This window comes from Rutilus rutilus, assembly GCF_951802725.1.
Source record: "Rutilus rutilus genome assembly, chromosome: 6".
NCBI classification, from domain to species: domain Eukaryota; kingdom Metazoa; phylum Chordata; class Actinopteri; order Cypriniformes; family Leuciscidae; genus Rutilus; species Rutilus rutilus.
In genome coordinates, this window is record NC_140214.1 from 45,271,458 (window position 1) to 45,291,840 (window position 20,383).

At 39.0% G+C, this 20,383-nt stretch overlaps 3 protein-coding genes across 3 annotated transcripts in view; 1 reads left to right on the forward strand and 2 right to left on the reverse strand.

Moving 5' to 3' along the window:
- The window catches only part of LOC311292518 (uncharacterized protein), a 1,083,963-nt gene that overhangs the window by 610,346 nt on the left and 453,234 nt on the right, over positions 1–20,383 (forward strand). The gene's annotated exons all lie outside the window — the stretch shown is intronic.
- LOC311292790 (G2/M phase-specific E3 ubiquitin-protein ligase-like) lies at positions 289–3,895 on the reverse strand. The gene is made up of 5 exons (XM_084412605.1): positions 3,128–3,895; positions 2,355–2,504; positions 1,790–1,906; positions 1,442–1,565; positions 289–702 (listed from the first exon to the last, which is right to left on the reverse strand). The coding sequence occupies exons 1-5, from the start codon at positions 3,296–3,298 to the stop codon at positions 485–487; spliced, it is 780 nt and encodes a 259-aa protein (XP_084268731.1). The 5' UTR covers positions 3,299–3,895; the 3' UTR covers positions 289–484.
- On the reverse strand, positions 3,334–5,873 carry LOC311291436 (uncharacterized protein; the record flags this gene model as incomplete). The annotated part of the gene is made up of 5 exons (XM_084410471.1): positions 3,334–3,360; positions 4,308–4,382; positions 4,537–4,790; positions 4,963–5,038; positions 5,742–5,873. 5 exons carry the CDS (start codon positions 5,871–5,873, stop codon positions 3,334–3,336), a joined length of 564 nt encoding a protein of 187 aa, XP_084266597.1.

A 20,383-nucleotide genomic window follows, 5' to 3' on the forward strand; every position in this document is an offset into this window, starting at 1 on the left:
TTACAGGATTTGCACATCCCTTTGGTTGACTGGGAAAGTAGTGGTCTTATACCCTGTGATCCCAACTGTGGTGTCCATGTCCCTGAGAGTGACTGCCCTTTGAGACTTGATGACCTAGCTGGACTTCGTGCTGCTGTGGACCCAATGGGACCCTCGACACGCATGGGAGTAGATCAATATTTAGCTGCGCTGGAGTATATGCACAGCATTGGCTATGTGTATGGTCATCTGTATGAACTTTAATTCCCTATGAAAATCAAATAGACACAACTTCATGTTTTTTTTTTTATCAAGTTCATTGTAAATACATTTGTACAACTGTACACAACTCTAAACCATTTCAATAAAAGCCAACATTTCAACACCTTGGAACATAGAAAAACTGATCAATGCTTAACAATGGTTAGATTCTTCAATCATAAAGCTACAATTTAATGGAAAACAATGAAATGAGGTAACTTGTGAATTCAGAACAATCCACTCTCTACAATAATCCAAACCCACTGTCATTTGTGGCAATGCAGTTCTCTAAATGAACACTAAATTCGCTGTAACTCTTGTAGTAACCTGGCAAGCGAAGCATGCGGTAGCATGTGGATGAAGTGGGATATTCCGCTCTAACCACCTCCACTTTCATGTTAGCCATGGGCATCTCCCATCCAACCCAAAACTTGACAAGCTGTTTCAGCTGCTCTTGGGACACTGAAAATAAAAAGAGCCAAAGCACAAGAAAACTCTAGTCTCTAACCCTACATGTTGCAGTAAAAAAAATATTTGACTAATTTGCAAGCATGTTAAAGGTGCATTGCGCAACATTTTATGTTAAAAATACCCGTTTTTCTAACCCATACATGCTTAAACAATTGCCTGATGGGCTGATGAGCCCTTCTCTGATCACTGCGATTGCCTCTATAATCCTGTACAGTAAAATAAATAAGAGGGATTCGGGTCGGAATTTGAGACTGGGCGTGACGTCATGCGCGTTCAGTTGCAGTGTTGCAGTTTCGCCTGTCGCCAGAGGGGGCATAGTGTACATGTTTTTCCTATGATGTCTGACATGTTTGTATAACTGAGTAAATACACTTTGTTGATGTGACTTCACAAGTAGGACAAAACAAGTGCTCAGCATGGCAGAGGGGCAGATCTTATAATTATTTTATTTCTTCATGCGTTGTACACAAACAGGCAATGCACCTTCTCAATAGGTGTCTATAAACCACCGCCAATAAGAAATATTCAAAATCAAAATGCAGAGAATTTTTTTAATGAACATAATAACTTAAGTTTCTCCATAAGGTACCTTTACAAAATCCTAATATTAAAGGAAATTGTGTGTGTGTGTGGGATGAGTGGGGTGGGTGGGGGTAGTTGTTTAACACTAAAAGTGGAAAGCACTAGAAGGGACATTACATAGGAAAAAGAATATCAGTATGCAATTAACCTGTTTTCATAAACTGACGCAAGTACCCCACAATTCTGCATTTTATGTCAATTGAGTACCCACTGTCATCTCCATCATCCTCCAACCCTCCTTCCTCAGGCCATTTGATGTGGTCTAGAATAACCTAAGAACACAAGATGATTATGACAACTATACACATTCTATCATCACTTGCAGGTTTCATTCTTTTGTGGCTTAGTATGTGTTGTGTCCCATTTATTTGCATTTCTAACTGCTCCAATAACAACAAAACATATTCCTTGATACTAAGATACATACCACAGTTACAAAAATTGTCAGATGGCACTTTTTCCGATTAAAATTACTGTTGGACAAAAAGTGGAATACCTCAGCACTGCATTCAGCCATTGACTGCTGTGGAAAAACCGATGACACTGTGTCAGGTCGTGATTCCCTCAATCCCTGCTTGAACTGCTTCAGCTGGCGTGCGTTTCGTCCAAGAACCTCAAAATATCAGAAGGATAAAATAGTATTTTTCCTGCCAAGAATTTTTTTTCCCTTTTACTATGCTTAACTATGTTATTTTGTTTCAAAGTATTCTGCACTGTCTAAAATGATTTAATCTGTCACATACAGATTAAATAATTACAGTCTGTTGTTGCTATCTTAAGTATGGAGCTTGGAGAGAGTGTTTCATAAATTTACTCATAAATTACTGCACTGGAGATGCTGGTAAAGGGTTAGAGACACCATTAAGCCCTTTTCAGTTGCATTCAAACTATGAGAAAAAGTCCAATTACCACTAGGTCTGGAAAAGTAAGGAATGTACATTCAAAAAAAGAACAAAGCATGTCTGAAATATGAAAATGTTCAGTTAGATGGGACAAATACTTTACACACCCAAATGACCCAATCCTTCATATATTCTTTAATGCTGGAACTTTGGACTTACTGCATGTTGAAGCAGATTGTGAAGAAGCCAAGTCCTGTTGGTTTCTGTTAATACAGGGAGATCCAATGCCAGTGCCAACTCATTTACAGCTGCCCTCTGATCCTCAGTGAGTCCACAGCATTGGTTCTTGGATGCTTCATCTTCAAAAAGCTTTCAAATCAATATGAGACCCATCACAATTACATATCAATTGTATATATCACTTAATACAGAGCAGTCTAAATTATTTTTACAATGATAGCTTTGTTTTGGCTTATATTATGGAATGCAACATATTTGACGTTCTTAGTAGAAGAGACTGGTCAAGCTTTAATTTTAAGGTACATTCATATCTGGTGAACTGTGTTCGAATTATGAACCTTTTAAAACATTTACCCACTTAACAGTGTCCCAGAGTAAGTGATCAATCATCTGATGCCTGATGTTTGGCTAGTTGTGTTTAATATTAGTTTATATGAAAAGGTCTAGGTTTGATTCCGTATGTGGTGCTTACATTTGGAATTTGTTGCAGTTGTAACCAAGTCCAGGGTTCCTACAAATTCATACAAAAATCCGTACTTTTCCGGACTCAAATTTGCAAACCACTCTGAACATTTTTCAGACCATATTTAACATAAACACTTCTAATTTAATCATTACTTTCAGCATTATATCTGGTATTTAGTACAGTCATCTGTAAATATTTTTATTTTCTTCTTTTTTTTAATTGCTTTTCTGAAACCTAAAAATACTGGAGTACAGATATGGATTGCATTGCACTTCTTGGAACATACCAGTCTGATGGTCTCCTTGATGTCTAGATCTGCCACATCTTCAAGTGTGATGGTGGCTGTCTGGGGTGTTCCACCTAACAGCACATGAAGAACTGCAGAGCTAAGACCTGTCAGACGAGGTCCACCATGCAGAAAAGAATGGCCAATCATTCTCCCTGCCATGATAAACATTTCATTCTGCGCCAAAACTTGTGAGGTGGAAGGGATTAGATGTGGAAATAATCTCTGCAAAACTTAACATTAAAACATAAACACACATGAACACTCTATAACAAACAAAATTACACTTACACTCACACTCACACTCAGATCATTACACAAAAGATATTTGCAAACATTTCATTGTGCATGTGGCACACCTGATTGCAGTCTGTATGAAGCTAACCTATCAGCTACCCCTCAAGCATCTGAAAGCATTATGATTGCTAAAAGCCCAGTAATGTATAACTACAATCAGTAAATATTACATGATGTGCAGTCTACAGTGAGGACTTTTAAAGAAAGTTAGAATTGTGTAAGCATGACTTTACACCAAATTAAAGATTAAGCTTACTTTAGTAACTTTACAATGTTCTTTGTAATAATAATTTAATTTTCATATCACCCAGCACATTTTTTTTTTTTTTTTAACATTTTCATGATTCACAAATTTTATCTAGATTTCCTTGCTTTTAATTAAACATACTAAACAAATAGCAAGACATACTAATTCAAATAATTATTTTATATCTTATAAGGCTATTTTAATTAGTCTGCCAATGTGAGCAGTATGAGTTGTTTTAAATCTGGATGTTACAATGCTTTTGGATGCTTTTTTTTACCTTTTCAGGAAGGAAATTTAAGTGAATCAATTTAAATGATTGATATAACAGCACTGGCACTGTTTTTTTTATTTTTTTATTTTTTATTTTTTACATCATGCTTGCGATACCTTTCACCACATGAACTTGCATGGTAGGCAACAATCTCTGCAGGAAACTGCTTTCCACAAATTGGACAGGAGTCCTAAGGGTCAAGTGGTTATAAAGAGGTATATAAATTTAACAAACCTGAAACTGAAAATACTACAGTGGTATATGAACCGAAGAATAAAAGATACTTAAGTTTGTGATATCAGTCTGTGTAATTTTTTTCTGGATTGCAGCTTTAATATTAACCTGAAACATCATTGATGGCTTACCACACAAATAAGGTCAGACTCCTGTCCTGCTGGCTGGTCTACTGTCTGGTCTGCTTCCTCTTCAGATTCATCTTTCTTTGAATATAGAACACAAAAAAACAACTCTTTATAACAATGACTTGTCAGCTGAAAACTGAATTACACTACAATGATTCAATCAAACCATAGCTGAGGACATGAAGTGTTATATTTATTTTATAAAACAACTAGAATTTAGAAGACAACTTACATTATCTCCACAGGACTCGATGTGGAACTGTATCAGGGGCAGAGGAATCAACTTGTCACAAGTCATGCATGCGTTTTTTGGCATTCTTTCGAACTCTGCAGCATCAAATGGGAGTGGGGTGGTATCTATCTTTTCTTGAAGAGGGACAATGTATATTACATTTTTCACATTGTTTGATGAAGACTTTAGGACTTTAGCAGTGTACCCTTCAGCGCCCTGGGGCAATGGAGTGGTTTTTCTTTGTCCACTGCCCCCTTTGAAAACATAAAACATTTTAGTAGCTCATTCAAATGACCGTTTCTTCCTTTGTATGATGGAATATGATATTATTCAAGATGACATACATTAAAATTTAACACAAACAAACATTTTGTGCTTAAAAAACAGGTCTGGATGTTTTCTGTAACAATGGAGAAAAAACCTCACCTGAAGCCTTTGTAAGCAGCCAACCACCACGCACATCTCTCATCTTGGGAAATTCTTCCAGCAGCACTCGGCTTATCTGGAATAAATTTGCACTGCTGTCATTGTGAAAATATCAGTTCCACCATCTTTTCAGTCAATTGAAACAACTGTGGCATCAGTTAACATATAATCAATATCATCAATAGCATATAGTCAGGATTTGGTATCTTTACGACCAGTGCTTTTGTGTGTTGTATGAGGTGAAATAGTTCAATGATGACTGATGGCAGTTATCAGATAAAGTTAGATGTTGATAGTTTGTCTGTTCTGTACCAGCTGCAATAAAGGTTGTTGGTTCACCCGCCAATCTGCAGGTCACTGCCCTACTACGTACAGTGATATTTGCAACAATCAGACTGATTTCATACACCTCCATAAACCAGGAATGACTGAAAGACTTTAAGTCATTCCTGGTGTACGGAAGATGGTGTACAGTCCAGCTGTTGCAGATATCAATCTACAAAATCAAGACAGCAGTGACAGACAGAGCAGGGGATAAATCAGACAAGATAAATGACAACTTGTATGGATTAGACAGACTGACAATGAAATCACTTAAAATGTAAACCAGTTAAACAGTTCTGTGGCATGATCACAGCAATTGTAAGACATTACAGTATACAGATGTCAAAAATTGACTGCCAGTATGGCGACCACAACAGAAATCACATGATTTGAAACAGTAACTGAAAAATGTCTATGTCTTCAGAGTAGATTTTTTTGTTATCTTTAAGGCTAACCTCTGTGTGATCCACATTTACAGCCATATTTATGGTCCTCCTTCCAAGACCTGCTTGCAAGAGCACTGCCTCATCCTTTGGGGTTTTGTCGGTGTTCTCAGGTTGCAGGCAGAACTGCAGTTCCATAAACATTATAGCTGATACACGTGGAGTATCTGCTGACTTTCTTTTTCGTTTCTGGCCTCCAGAAAACAAAGATGGGAAACATCTTGGAGGAGGCATAGATAGTTATTAATCAGTGAAAATCAAATAAAAATTTTTAATGAATATAAAACGGTGTTGAGTTGTTGTTGTTGTTGTGTAAAATTGTGTTACATTGTAACTGATTTTTTGATTATTACAAAATATTGCACTGGAGTAAATTATTCCACTTATACAACGGTTACCACACCTTAAATCATTGTTCAGATATTGTATTTCAAGACATTTGTCAGGTTTTTGTCCTTAAAATGCTCTTGTGTGTAAGACTCATTTCTTATGCATCTCATCCCAAGCCTCCATTGCTTTCTTAATTGTTCATGTTAACTTAAGACATAAATTACTCATTTTACTTGAAAATACATGTAACTTTGACTCATAGGTATGTGTATTTAACTGTTCAAGCTCAATTAGTTAAGCACTCAGTTTAGTTCTTACACAGTTCTCTTTTGTTTTTTTGTTGTTGGTTTTTTTTGCTGTTTAAGTCTGTTTGAACTTTGAAATAATTGAAATCAAGTGATATGGAACTGTAATGCGGTCAGACCTGACTGGACTGGAACTACTTTAGCTGAGCATTTCCCTAAAAATAATTGCACACCTAGAATATTCATCAACCAATCAGATTCAAGATTTCAACAGCTCCATAGTTTTTTTTTTTTTTTTTTTTTAATTTTATTTATTTAATATGGACATAGCAATAGCATTGGACGAACCAGATGCATTGTTTAAAGTGTTATAGCACATGTGCTAATTTTCAACACCTGTCCATAGGGGCTTTTACAACAGATAAAAACACATTGTTAAACAAAACAAGACACATTTTATACATGGGAACAACTTTGGCCCGATTTAAGCCACTGTTTGAGCTCTCTGGTAAAGATTTTAATATTGTTCTGCAGTTTAAATCCAATGGGGAGAGAGTTCCACAGTGTAGCCCCTCTGAAGGAGAAGCTAGACTGTCCAAAAGATTTTTTAAACTTTGGGAGCACACAATCCCCACTAACTGAGGCTCTGGTGGAAGGTCTAAGAGAGCCCTGACGCCTCTCCATGAGGCCAGAGAACAGTGGTGACACACAGTTGTTCAAACATTTAAAAGTCAATTTCAAAATACTAAAATTAACAAAATTTTCAAAAGTAAAATGTTCACTTGTGCTTTTGTATGATATCACAATGATGCCATCTCATTGGTTTCTTGTCAAATATCTTAATTGCCTGTTTATATAGAGAAGTAACTGGTTTCAGAGTGGACACTGATGTTTGTGACCATACTGTAACACAGTATGACAAATGTGAAAAAAACCAATGCATGCATAAACAATAAAGCAGCATGATGTGACAACTCTCCTCTAATAAAACGAAAACAGTTCAGATTTAATTTGACTTTCCTGCAAACATGGTTTACTTGACTTTGAAACTTCAGGTGTTTATCCAAAATTATGCCCAAGTATTTCGTTTCATGAACCTCATGAATGGGTTCATGGTCTAAATGAACCTCAAAGATGCTGTCAGGGGACCTCCGGTTATAAATAAATAAAGATAATTCAGCACAGCACACATTCTATTCTTATTTTACAACAGGGCTGAGTGATTACTGGAATGTTTCCTAAGTTGTGTTAAGTAAGAGTGATCTTCTTTTTGACCACAATAATTGTGGTTATTTTTGCCAAAAACTAAATTTAGTTTTGCTAACAATCACTTACCTTTGCATCTCATGCCGCACTGTGGCTGGTCTTACAGGTCTGCTGCTGGTAGGAACAGTAGCAGTAGGCTGAGCAGTGGTGTTTTGATGTGACGGAGGTCTTTCCCTTTCACTTTGTATGCAGTTTAGAAGCACACGGACTGCTGACTCAATGTTTGTCTTCTGTTCATTTAGAGAGAAGTCTGGGTTACATTTAATTAGACGTACTTAGAAAATGGAATCATGTAAATTTTAGTCTTGACTATATAGACAGATACAGATTTGTCTCTGATGCCTAAACCAACATCATTTTAATTGTCAAGAGTCTATAAGATCAAATAACAAAGTAAGGAAGCAGGAAGCGCCTGTTTCTAAGTGGTTAAGCATCTGTTGCAGGTCAGCTGATTTGGGACACTGCAGGGCACATGGGAGTGAACTAACTATTCTTAAACTATGTAAATAGTGATTTTATATTTCATGGAACACACCAATTTGCAGTAATTTTGGATTTAAAACATGCTTTAAATCGCATTGGCTTTATAGAATGTTAATTAACCTGCTCTGTGACTCACTGCAGCTTCTAATTATGCCTACTGGGCAAATAAAATACCTTTACTTTACTATGGTATTCCTATAACGTTACATGTTATCATCCACCAAAAACAAACCAAACCAAAAGAAAGAAAAACACTGTACACATTTGATGTGATATGATACTGACCTGCGAAGACCCACCCTGTTCTGTCATTTTTCTAGAAGGTAAAGCAGAAGAGAATATAAGGAATACATCGTTTAATATGAGAGTATCTTTAATTATGAGACGATTGAATAGCAAACTTAACAGTACAGATAGGCTAGCATTAGCGTTAGTGTAACTTACATTTCGTGAAACAATAAAGGCTAACCCAACTAAGAAACAATGATTACCAACTTAGACGACCAGCGCACATATTAAAACTACTTAAACAAATGTATAACGGTGAATGATTGCAGGGGGAAGATAAGAAAAAAGCATACCTTTATTGGTCCTTCACATCGCCAGCGCGGGAAGATGGTGACGGTTTTTTTCCGCTTTCTCGGTCGCGCGCCGACGGCTCAAACGAGCTCTTCTGATTGGCCGAAATTCTCTGCTCTCTGAACAGGGCCTGCCGCTGCCTCACAGATGCACAAATCACTTTTGCTCCACATTTCACGGAGTATATGGTGCAAAAGTGAGAGCGCGCAGAACTTGTCATTTGAAGGCGAAAAATCTGCGTTTGAGACTCGTAGCAGCAGATTCAAGCAGTTGTAGTAATTGGACTTGCGATTATGTTAGAAAACTATCCAAGAAAAGTAATGCATTTGTGACCAGATGTTCTACAAGTGTGCAACTCTCATTGTATGGATTCACATATTAATTTGCGGGTGTGCAAAATTTGTCCGTGACTTCACATTTTTGATACGGGTGTGTGAATGCGTTTTGCACCATATTCACTGCAGCAACTGTACAAAAAATGTGAGCGTATGAGTTTCTTCATGTGTGATTCGTAGAATAGGATTTGTGCACCTGCAGTGAAGAATGTGTGAAGGTGTAACTGTTGTGTTGTGTTTGTAGGAGAGGAAAAAAAATCTACAAGTTTACAACTCCTAAAAAAAAATTCTCTGTGACTTGTGTGTGACTTTATTGATACACATGTGTGGGTATGCTCTACAGCTACAAATTCCACTCTCACATGTGTTCAGTAGTTTTGCCCCAAAAATACCTTCATACGGCGGCCGCTCAGGGAAAGGCATCATATACTGACGCTTACATCCGACGCACATGGCACCCTTTAATATCGTCAATATGAGACGCAGATAAATATGGGCCAGAAGGCGCCTCCTAGCGGTCTAACCCTAACCCTACCCCAGACCTAAACCTACCCATAATGTGCGTCTCATATTGACGCTAAAGGGTGCCATGTGCGTCGGATGTTGACGAAATGTCAAAAGCTTCAGTATATGACGCCCTAGGATGAGAATGCGTTGTAATATGAGAGGGAACGGCAGAGCGCAAAGTAGGAGAAAACACTTAAAACAAATAAAATCACTCATAAAAGCAATCGATTTTTGCATGCTTTCAAATATTTTTGTGGCTTGTGTATTTTTATTGTACAGACTCAGATGAATAAATCATCACACATTGACAGATTTAAACAGTTGTCCCTCCGCTTTTGGCAGGATATATTTACTTTTTAAATTCACATGACGTAATGTGTCTGTCCCTTCCCCGCTTGAAACTCGTTCCTATATGGTTAATAAACTCCTATGTAAGTTACTGTACGTGCTGTATAGTCTCGGTGATGCGGGGGCGGGGCAGCAGCGCGATCTTCACACACACACTGTAGTAGTTTCTGTTTGCTATAGGCCTCCGGCAACAGGCTACAACAACAACAGGACTCATAACCATATCCCTCCGCCTCTAAGCGGGTACTATTTAACATCAGTATATGTGCGCGGCACTCTATACTACATCCTCCTTTTTTATAATAAAACAAAAGTTTATCTTTAGCAGAGAAGATGTAAAATGTAGCTAAACTGAAATAATATTTCAATGTGTATCAATCAGGGATACCTTAAATTTAAGCTGAACATACCATTGCATATCTACCATTTCCTTTTTTTTTTTCTTTTTTTTTTATAAACACAACATTAGTCAAATATTGTATGCACTTACTGGCTTAACACATAGTCTTTGAATCTCACTGGTGGCCTAATGACTCGGCCGCTTCTGGTTTGACCCATCTGTGGAGAAGAGGAAGGCTCCACACATGCAGTCTCATCAGCACCAGTAGGAGCGTCAGCAGGAGCGTCCGGGGTGCTGTCTTGCTCATCCTCAAGACTGTCCGGTTCAGTATACACCTGAATCTTGCTTGGTGTCTTCCTTAGGTGTCTCCTGTTGCGTCTGTACTGCTGTCCAGATGATGACACTATGTCATAGGACCGTGGTTCAGCACGTGTCGCCGTGACAACAGCAGGACGCCATCCTCGGTCAGTTTGCATGTGAACAGTCCCACCAGGCGGCAGCGCAGGAAGTTTCTTAGTGCCTCTGTTGTAACGAGTGCGCTGTATTCGCTGGAGGTCCTGAAGAGTAGAATGTGCATTAGTTGGCAGTGCAGGTTGCAGCACTGTGCTTGAGCTGGGTAAAGTGCTTCTCAGGACCCTGCCCATAAGCAGTTGTGCTGGAGAATAGTCCATTCCTGTGATAGGTGTGTTCCTCAGAGTTAGAAGTGCCAGAAACGGGTCAGTGTTGGTTTGTTTGGCCTTCTTTAACAGGTATTTAACAGTCTTCACAGTTCTCTCGGCCAGGCCATTTGACTGCGCATAGCCAAGGCTGGAATGAGTGAGCTTAATTCCCCGTGCTGTGGCAAACTTTCTCATTTCTTGGCTTGCAAAAGGCACATGGTCGCACACAATCTCTTTAGGTATTCCCACTCTGGCAAATACCGACTTCATCTTGTTAATGACTGTGTGTGCCGTCTTGTCTCTGATGTTTAGTACTTCCGGGTATTTGGAGAAATAATCCACAACCATAAGAAATGACTGACCACTGATTTCAAATATGTCAGCTCCTACTTTCAGCCAAGGAAGCTCTGGGATTTCATGAGAGATCATCGGCTCCCTCTGGTGGCGAGGTTGGAACTGCTGGCAAGTTGGACATGACTCAACCATTTTTTTTCTATGTCTCTTGTCATACATGGCCAATACCAGTGTACTCCTGCCAGAGCTTTGGTGCGCTGCATACCTTGGTGTGCCACATTCAGCCTCAGTAACATGTCTGACCTCATTTTGCTCGGTAGAATAATTCTGCCACCTGCAAACATTATTCCATCTCTTATCGACACTGTGTGCCTAATAGGCCAGTACTGTATCACCTTTTTGTCAACTTGTTTCCTGTGCTGTGGCCAGCCGTGCCTGTGAATGTTTAGCAATGTTTGCAATATGATGTCCTTTTGTGTCTCAGACTTTAATTGTGCCAGAGTCTCTGGGCTCAGGGCCTCTGTTGGCTCAAGAGCATACTTTTTCGTCAAAAATGTCACACTATAGGCGGCTGCATATATGGAAAAAAAACACCAAACCCTAAAAAAATTCTAACAAAAGGTTTTGCAGCTGTTTTTTGTAGTATTAGGTGTCCTTAATAACATTAGGCTTGTTTGAGATGAGCAAAATCTGCGCAGAACTGATCACCGGTGATCAGCGCGAGATGCATGCCGGTTAGAAATGTGTCCGAGTGCGGTCCGCCTTGCTCTGATGTCATGCTGACGTATGTCAAAAAACTCTCGCGATCGCAAGTCGCACATGTCGGATTCTGCAGTCGAGCGCAGTTGCTCTCCACCGACTGCGCTGATCAAAAGCATGATGGGAAACGACTTACTGACGACACAGCTTAATGCTCATTGGTTTAAACAACCGTGATGTATTGATCTCTTTTAAAATGTTTGATTTTAAAACTCTGATATCATGTTTTATGTGTATATGTTATGTGTCAATATTCCCAAACTATCTGACAGTGCAATCTCTTTGGGTTATGCAATTTAATTTTTATAAATAAAATAAAATAAATAAAAACACATAGGCCTATGTCTGAATTAAAGAAAAAATGATTGATAAATGTATTTGGAATGGAATTAAATAACAAGTACTTTGGGTGTCTTGTTCAATTTATTTATTTTCATATAAAAGCAACAGAACTTGAATTACATCCAGTTTATTAGCAACATTGTGCACGAGCGTCAATCCCGCGATATCCATCTTTGATCTCGCAGGTGTCAGATCCACTGCGAGAAGAGAGAACTGTCCGGCTTGCCTGCACTTTTTTCACTCCTCCTCTCACTGCAGCCGCCTACTCTCGACTACATTTCAGGCGAGGCAAGGCGCATCTCAAACAAGCCTACTGTCTCTGTTGCTCTTGTGTAGTTGCTCGCGAGAGTGTGTCTGCGATCAGTAACTCTTTACCTGGCGTGTAGATTACATTCAGGTCGTAGCGCTGCAGCTGAAGTAGCATCCGCTGTGGTCTGGACGGAGCTGTTCCCAGTGGCTTTCTCAAGATTGTTTCCAAAGGTTTGTGATCCGTCTGCACATTAACCTTGACTCCATAGGCGTACTGATGAAAGCGCTTGACTGAAAACACGATAGCCAGAAGCTCCTTCTCTATCTGTGCATAGTTTTTTTCTGTGTCTGTTAGAGCTCTGGATGCATAGGCGATAGGATGTCCATCTTGCTTAGACATGCGCCTAAACTGTCCTTGGATGCATCTGCTTGTATCACAACAGCTTTCTTTGGGTCAAAGAATTTGAGAACGGGTGCTGTTATGAGCGCATTCTTTAGGTTCTTTACAGCTTCCTCATGTTCGTGTTGCCATTGCCATACACTGTCCTTTCTCAGCAGTTGTCTCAATGGCGCTGTGGCTGTTGCTTCTCCAGGTATGTACTGTGAGAGATACTTGATCATCCCAAGCATGCTTTGCAGTGCAGGTCTGTCTGTGGGTGAAGGCATGTCAACTATTGCCTCAACTTTTGCATTGTCCACTTTAACGCCCTCAAAGGTCACAACATGACCCATGTATTTGACACTGTTCACCTTGTATTGGATCTTCTCTTTGTTGAATTTGACGTTAGCCTCCTTTGCTCTAGTCATCACTTTTTGCAGTATTTCCTTTTCTGTGGATGCAGCGATAATCATGTCATCAGCAATTATGTGAACACCTGTGATGTCCCCAAATGTTTCACAGTTGCGCTGCTGAAAAACTTCACTCGCCGACTTGATCCCAAATGGTAGGAGCTTAAACCTATAGCCCCCCCATGGCGTATTGAAAGTACACAACAGTGACGACTCCTTGTCCAGCTTTATTTGCCAATAGCCATCCTTCTCATCCAGCACTGTGAAGATTTTCTTACCAGCAAGTTTGCACAACACCTCATCTGCTGTGGGAACTGAGTAATGCTGTCTCAAAATAGCTTTATTTAAGTCTGTAGGGTCTAGGCAAACCCTCAGCTTCTTCTTGTCTTTCTTTTCAGTGACTACAAGGCTATTGACCCATGTTGTCGGCTCAGTTACTTGTTCAATAACATCTGATTTTAACAGGATATCAAGTGTGTCTCTCAGTCTATCTAGAACTGCCAGTGGTACTTTCCTGCAGCCATGTATGACAGGAGTGACTGTAGGGTCAATGTGGATGTGATGTTCACCTGAGAACTCACCAAGTCCTTCAAAGACACTTGCATGTTGCTTAAGCAGCTCCTCTTTTGTAGTTGGGAACTTGACTGCGAGCGTGTCAATGTCCATCCTTTTTATCAGACCTAATGCTTCACATGCATCCTTGACTAGGATAGCTGTGTCTGAGTGGTTCGACACGTAGAACATGCAGTTTGGATTTGGTTTGGGCAGTGGAGCACTCCAGTGAGATTGTTCCTTCTGGTTTCAGCTGAACTCTACCGTACGCCACAAACACAGTCTTTGTCGGTTTCAGTTGCAAGTTTATTTGTTTTTCCACACCTGGCTTTTCTTCTTGTGTTCTCTAATGTTTTGTACACAGCCTGCGGTAGTACATTTGTTTCTGCCCCTGTGTCTAACTCAAACTTAACAGATATGTCTCCAGCATTTATGTCTGCATACCAGGAATTGTCTCTTTTAGTGCTTATGTGGTCTAAGTTCACTGTCCCAATGAAAAGTGTGTCTATTTCTGGGCTCAAATCATGCATTTTCATCTTATGTGTTGCTTTTGTAGACTCACACATCTTTGCGTAGTGATTGAGCTTACCACACTTTCGGCACGAGATTCCAAATGCTGGGCAAAGCCTTGGTTGATGTGTCTTTCCACATTTCCTGCACACTTGATCCTTTATTTTCTTGCTGTCACTCTGGACTTGTAGTTTTCTTCCTTGTTTCCAATGTTGGTAGTCTTTGCCTTTGGTCTTGTTCACTGCATGTATTGCTCTTTCTTGTGTTCTTTCTTGTGTTGTCTTATTCATTGCTTGTATTTGCGCTTTGGCCGGCTGACTCTCTTAACAGCCTTTCTTTGAGCCGTGGATCATTCAAACTGAACACAATCTTGTCTCTGACCATGTCTTTTTCTGATGCACCGAATTCACAGTCCTTGCTTTTCTTTCTCAACTCAGTCACATATTTCTCAATGGTGACTGACTCTGCCATGGGATGAGCCCAAAACTGATGTCTTTCAAACACCGTGTTTTTCTTTGGCTGGCAATATGTTTTGAATGCATATAAAATATCATCCACTGTTAGCTCTGCTTCATCCGCTTGTACAACGTCAGATGTGTTGTATACTTCGAGAGCGTCTTCTCCGAGTGCATGCAATAAGATGGCTACCTGTTCTTTAGCTTCCTTTCCTTCAGCACCACTTGCAGTCATGTACATTTGAAAGCGTTGTTCCCATCTTCTCCAGTTTTCGCATATATTGCCTGTTAGCACCAGCGGGGACAGTAGTTTGAACTGCTTCATCTCTTTTCCGCTCCCGAGCATAGCCAGGGTTCTCAAGTCTCTCGCATTGGCCGTGAGACACACGCAATTCAACCAGTTCACACGCTCACACGCCACACCGTGTATTTCTCACGCTGAAAAGGCAATGCCAACCAAGTTGTCCTGCAAGCTTTATATAACGTTGTATACGAGGCGCGGGCACACAAAGTGAAGTTTCCTGCCGCCAGCACGTATCTCGGCCAGATTGCGTTCGTTAATAGGCAACATAGATGTGCGAACACACGGAAGTTGACGGAACATTCTCGGCCACTGTACGTTCGTTACTAGGTAACCAACAACATCGCGCGAACACACGTCGTGAATGATGGAGAAGGTAAGTTGGAAGAAAGCTCGTCTAACATTTTTAGGCAAGAACATTTAATATATAGTCCATCGTATACATTATTATTGATGCAGTCAAAAACTCTACAACTACTTTGCAACCAGGCCCAGAAGCTCTGGCTCAGTTTGGCTAGCTTACGTTATCTGAAACTAAGGGAAATGTTACTTGGGTATGGGAAGGAAATCAAGGAATGAAGATGTATTTCTTCATTTTAATTTAAATTATATATTATACTGTATTAATAGTCTTTCTAGTTACATGAAGGCTACATGTATTTAAGCAGAGTGCTCTGGGTAATATTTTATATCCTGTCAAAACATACATTAATCATTTTACCATTGCATTTGTATTTTTCAAACACTTACAACACAAAACACATTTCATAAGCTGGAGTGTGTACTATTGTGCGCACACACACACACACACACACACACACCTTAATAATACTCTAATATGTCATTTGTTTACAATGTCCCACCACACAATAAATCATTATACCATTTCGACTAGACACATTCAAAATGCAAAAAGATTTGTTTTTCCAAACTGTTTGGAGCAATTTGTTATATTTTTATAATTTTTGTATAACTTATTTGTAATTTTGAAATATAACATTAAAGAGTATATTTGATGTGATGAATTGCTCTGTCATTTATCAGATTTACCAATTGTTATAATTTCAATTTGTGCTGGTTAATTATGAACAATGGGTAAAATTGGGGGGCGGGGCTCCATTAGGGCTCCTCCCCCAAACCGCATGTGATCTCACTCCAAGCTTTTGATAAAACTTGAGAACCCTGCATAGCTGCCTGCTCGCTCACGCTAGCTTAGCTGTTAGCAAAAGTCCGTACCTAACTTCGGCAAAAAAAAAAACAACGGCAAACTGGACCAGCTTCTGACACCGTGTAGTAGTTTCTGTTTGCTACCATATTATAACGTGCATCATGGTGAATGGAAGGATGACACAGGGTAAGTTGTTTGCTCTTTTAATAGCGGCAGCTCCAGCAACAGGCAACAGGCTACAACAGCAACAGGACTCATAACCATATCACTCCGCCTCTAAGCGGGTACTATTTAACATCAGTATATGTGCGCGGCACTATATACTACACACACACAGAGCAGACTGATGCGAGGGCAAAACTGGATTAAAGTTTAAAAACATGCTCATATAAATCGTGAGAGCTCCTGCTCAGGGCAAATTTGTCTATTTTTATTTAAATACTAATTATTGGGAATTTATCTATAATTTATGGGGATTATCTGTCAATTAATTCATTTAATCATTATTGTTTTTGCCTCCGCCATGTTTGTTGATGACGTGTTGGCATCTGATTTGTCAGTTCATCAAGTCCTGCTCTCGTAGTAGCTTACTGCGCTCTGATTGGTCAGAATCCCCAAAGTGTGTATCTTTTCCGGAAGTGCAGTACTCCTAGAGGGCGCTGTGTTATACACACTTTAGTTGGTGGGGGGCATACACACTTCAGGTACACAAATCACTTAAAAGTGATTTTTTGGGACAAGTGAGATTTTAAGCCTGGCCACCATTTTAGAGTATGCTGAATGCCATTATATAGTCAAACAAATGAAGACATATAAAATGTCCTCAATTTTTGAAGTGGTCCTCAGTTTACTGGTGTGTATCCTTGTGAATGTACCCAAAAGGGACATAAGTAAACACACACACACACACACACACACACACATTCTCACTGTATGAGGACAACATGATCTTCATCTCCAGAGCTGCTCTTCAGAGTCAGAGTCACCCCGTTTCACCTGAGAAAAACTACTGTCAAACACACACTGAAACTGATTACATCTTAAAAGAAAGTTTGTAGTAGTTGTAGTGGTTGTTGAAGTAGTAGTTGTAGTAGTAGATGTTATAGTATTTTTAGTAGTCACTCCTTACCACTGATTGATTTCTTTATATTTGTTTTATTTATATCTGTTATTTGTTTTCATATATTGACTTATACATGTTTATGTATGTATGTTTATTTGCATATATATATATATATATATATATATATATTTTTTTTTTTTTCTCTATCTCTTGTTCTTCAAAGTATGTACTGTGACACATCCACCCAGTTACCTTTACATGCACACATGCACGCACACACACAAACGCACGCATCTGTCAGTTCCTGACTGTATTGGTTTTGTTTTGCTTGTTTGTTTGTTTGTTTATTTGTTTTCCCTGTTTGTGATCCCAACTTATGTACATCTTGCATATTCTAATAAATTTAAAAATTAAAAAATAAAAATTAAAAAAAATTAAAAAAAAAATAAAATAAAAATAAAATAAAAAGAAAGTTTGAATTCATTTCAAAAGACACCATATTTGATGATACATTTGCATTAAATCATAAAACATAGAATCCAGAAAAATATAATAAAAAACACACTTTAGGAAAAAAAATATATATAATGTTGGGCCCTAAATTAGAGTTTAATTGTGAACAAACAAATTATGATGATATTTTTGGCCATATCCAGCTCTATTTTTGTATCATGAATCATTTGTGTCCTAATACAAAACAAAAGGACTGAATGTATAACACAAACCTCAGGATGTGAGTCATTTACAATATCCAGCATCTTAGATAATAGTCCAGAAACAGGGAATATAACAGATGCACTGTTGAAATGTCTATTTAAGAGGTTTTAAACAGGATTTAGAGATATATGTGGTATAATATCCCGCTCCAGTGCAGTAGGTGTCGGTGTGCAACTGTTCCGCTGTTCCAAATCCTCCTGTAAAACACACGAAGAAGAGGAAAACGAAAGTAACAGCATCTGGGCCTCGTTTATCACCGTTGCGTCGCACAGAACAGGCCCTGAGAGAGGCGGACGACACTTCCGACGCATAAGATGTGATTTATAAAAACAAACTTGACGGGAAAATTTGCGCACCTGCACGCAAATTGTGACCCACATTTTAGAGACGGAGCAGTTTGGCGAAACGATGGTGAGCTTCTGGAGTTAAATGTCGTTTTGGTCGCTTTTAGAAAATTATACATAAACAGAAAGATAATACAGCTATAATTTCACTAATTTCAAATATAATATCACACTAGCCATTGTAAGCTCCATGTTTATTTCGGGGTGGAGACGCATGTGGCGCAATTTTCCGCTGACTGGGATTTATAAAAGGAATCTTGCGCAGGTTCTGGCTTATTATTTGTAAGTATAATATTTTTTGGCATGCGCCATTTTTGTTTTTCTGGCGCACGTACACTTTTAGTAAGGATCCGCACAGTTTTATACATGAGACCCCTGATACCCAAACCTGTTGCTCACTGGTTTTGATCTGATCTATGATCCAGAAAACATTTCTACAGATGTCAGTTAGCACAATGCCTCCAAATCTAATAACACTCGCGGCCATTTATGAGTTTAATCCACAATCCATCGAGACCAGCAAGAGATTCTGAGAACGATGCGCGCGGACTGACAACAAGCGTTACTGAGTTTAAAATACCGATAAACTCTCTTCTTAGTGGACAAGACTGCAAGTAAGTTTAATACATTCTCCATTACAGTCATTTGTAATTATTAGGAACTTCATATTGTATATTAAGCGTGATTTAAATGTTAAGTTACAGAAGGCTTTTCTTCTGCTACTCCGAACAGAAATTACAATCTTTTTAAGTTAAAACATGAAGTTTTATTGAGAAAGGGTTATTGAAAACAAACATGTTTTTCAAAGTTTTCTCCCATTTCCTCTTCAGTTTTAGGCTGTTGTTTTTGTGATGTGAAATCGAAAGTATTTTTGAAGCAGACATTTACAGTAGACAGAGATGAAGCCTGACGGCAATGAACAACAATCTGCTGTTATTAAACTGAATATTTCGGTTCATATAGCAATTATGATTAGTAGTTATACAGTATGTCTATTATAATTCAGGTTACTTTTACTCAATCAGTTATTTTAGGATCATTTGAAAGTAATGAAATAATTCATAATTGTGAACTTGAAGTATTAAATGACAAGCGATTCAACAATTAATAAAGATTGGGTAAATATGATTGTAAAATGATATAAAACTGTAATAGAGAATATTACAAATCAGCTTCAGTTTTCCCACTCAAAGTTTTAAACACAATTGCTTTTCCCCGATGAATTAAAGGAACACGCCGACTTTTTGGGACTTTAGCTTATTCACCGTATCCCCCAGAGTTAGATAAGTCCATACATACCATTTTCATCTCCGTGCGTGCTGTAACTCTGTCTGACGCACTCACCGCTAGCCTAGCTTAGCACAAAGACTGGAGGTAAACAGCTCCAGCTAGCATACTGCTCCCAATAAGTAACAAAATAACGCCAACATTTTCCTATTTAGATGTTGTGATGTGTATAGTCACAGCGTGTACGAATAACAAGGTCACACGAGACACAGCCATCTTCTAACCGTATACATACTAGGAACTATATTCTCAGAAGACGAAGCACTGCTACTTCTGCGGAGTGATTTACTCCAACTCTGAGGAACTCTCTGCTCCTCACCACGGGGCGTCTCAGGCACTGCGAGCACATCACTCCGCCCAAGTAGCAGTGCTTCGCCTTCTGAGAATATGTGACCATGTTATTTGTACACGCTGTGACTATACAAATCACAACATGTCAATAGGAAAATGTTGTCGATATTTTGTCACTTATTGGGAGCAGTCGGTCAAATTTTTTTTGACGATCATGCGAGTAACGCGACGCGAGTGCAATGCATTAGGTGACAGCTGACCATGCAGAGCATCAGGGAGAAGTTGGGGCGTGGGGAATTACTAAACGTTCCCAATACTACTTCAGGAAAAGCTGCATTTTGAAAGAGTTTTGATTTGATTACCGAGCCTGAAGCCTTCAACAGTGGATGCTATTCTTTTTCTTCACAACACTCGCAAATAAACAGTGAATGAGCCTATATA

Bases quoted from the DNA above. Each gene is read 5' to 3' on its own strand.
- LOC311292790 (XM_084412605.1), bottom strand. From the start codon at position 3,298: ATGTTTATCATGGCAGGGAGAATGATTGGCCATTCTTTTCTGCATGGT. The intron at 1,907-2,354 runs GTAAGTCCAAAG...TGATATTTTGAG, and splicing joins ACAATCTGCTTCAACATGCA to GTTCTTGGACGAAACGCACG. The intron at 1,566-1,789 runs GTATTCCACTTT...TTGTGTTCTTAG, and splicing joins TGGCTGAATGCAGTGCTGAG to GTTATTCTAGACCACATCAA.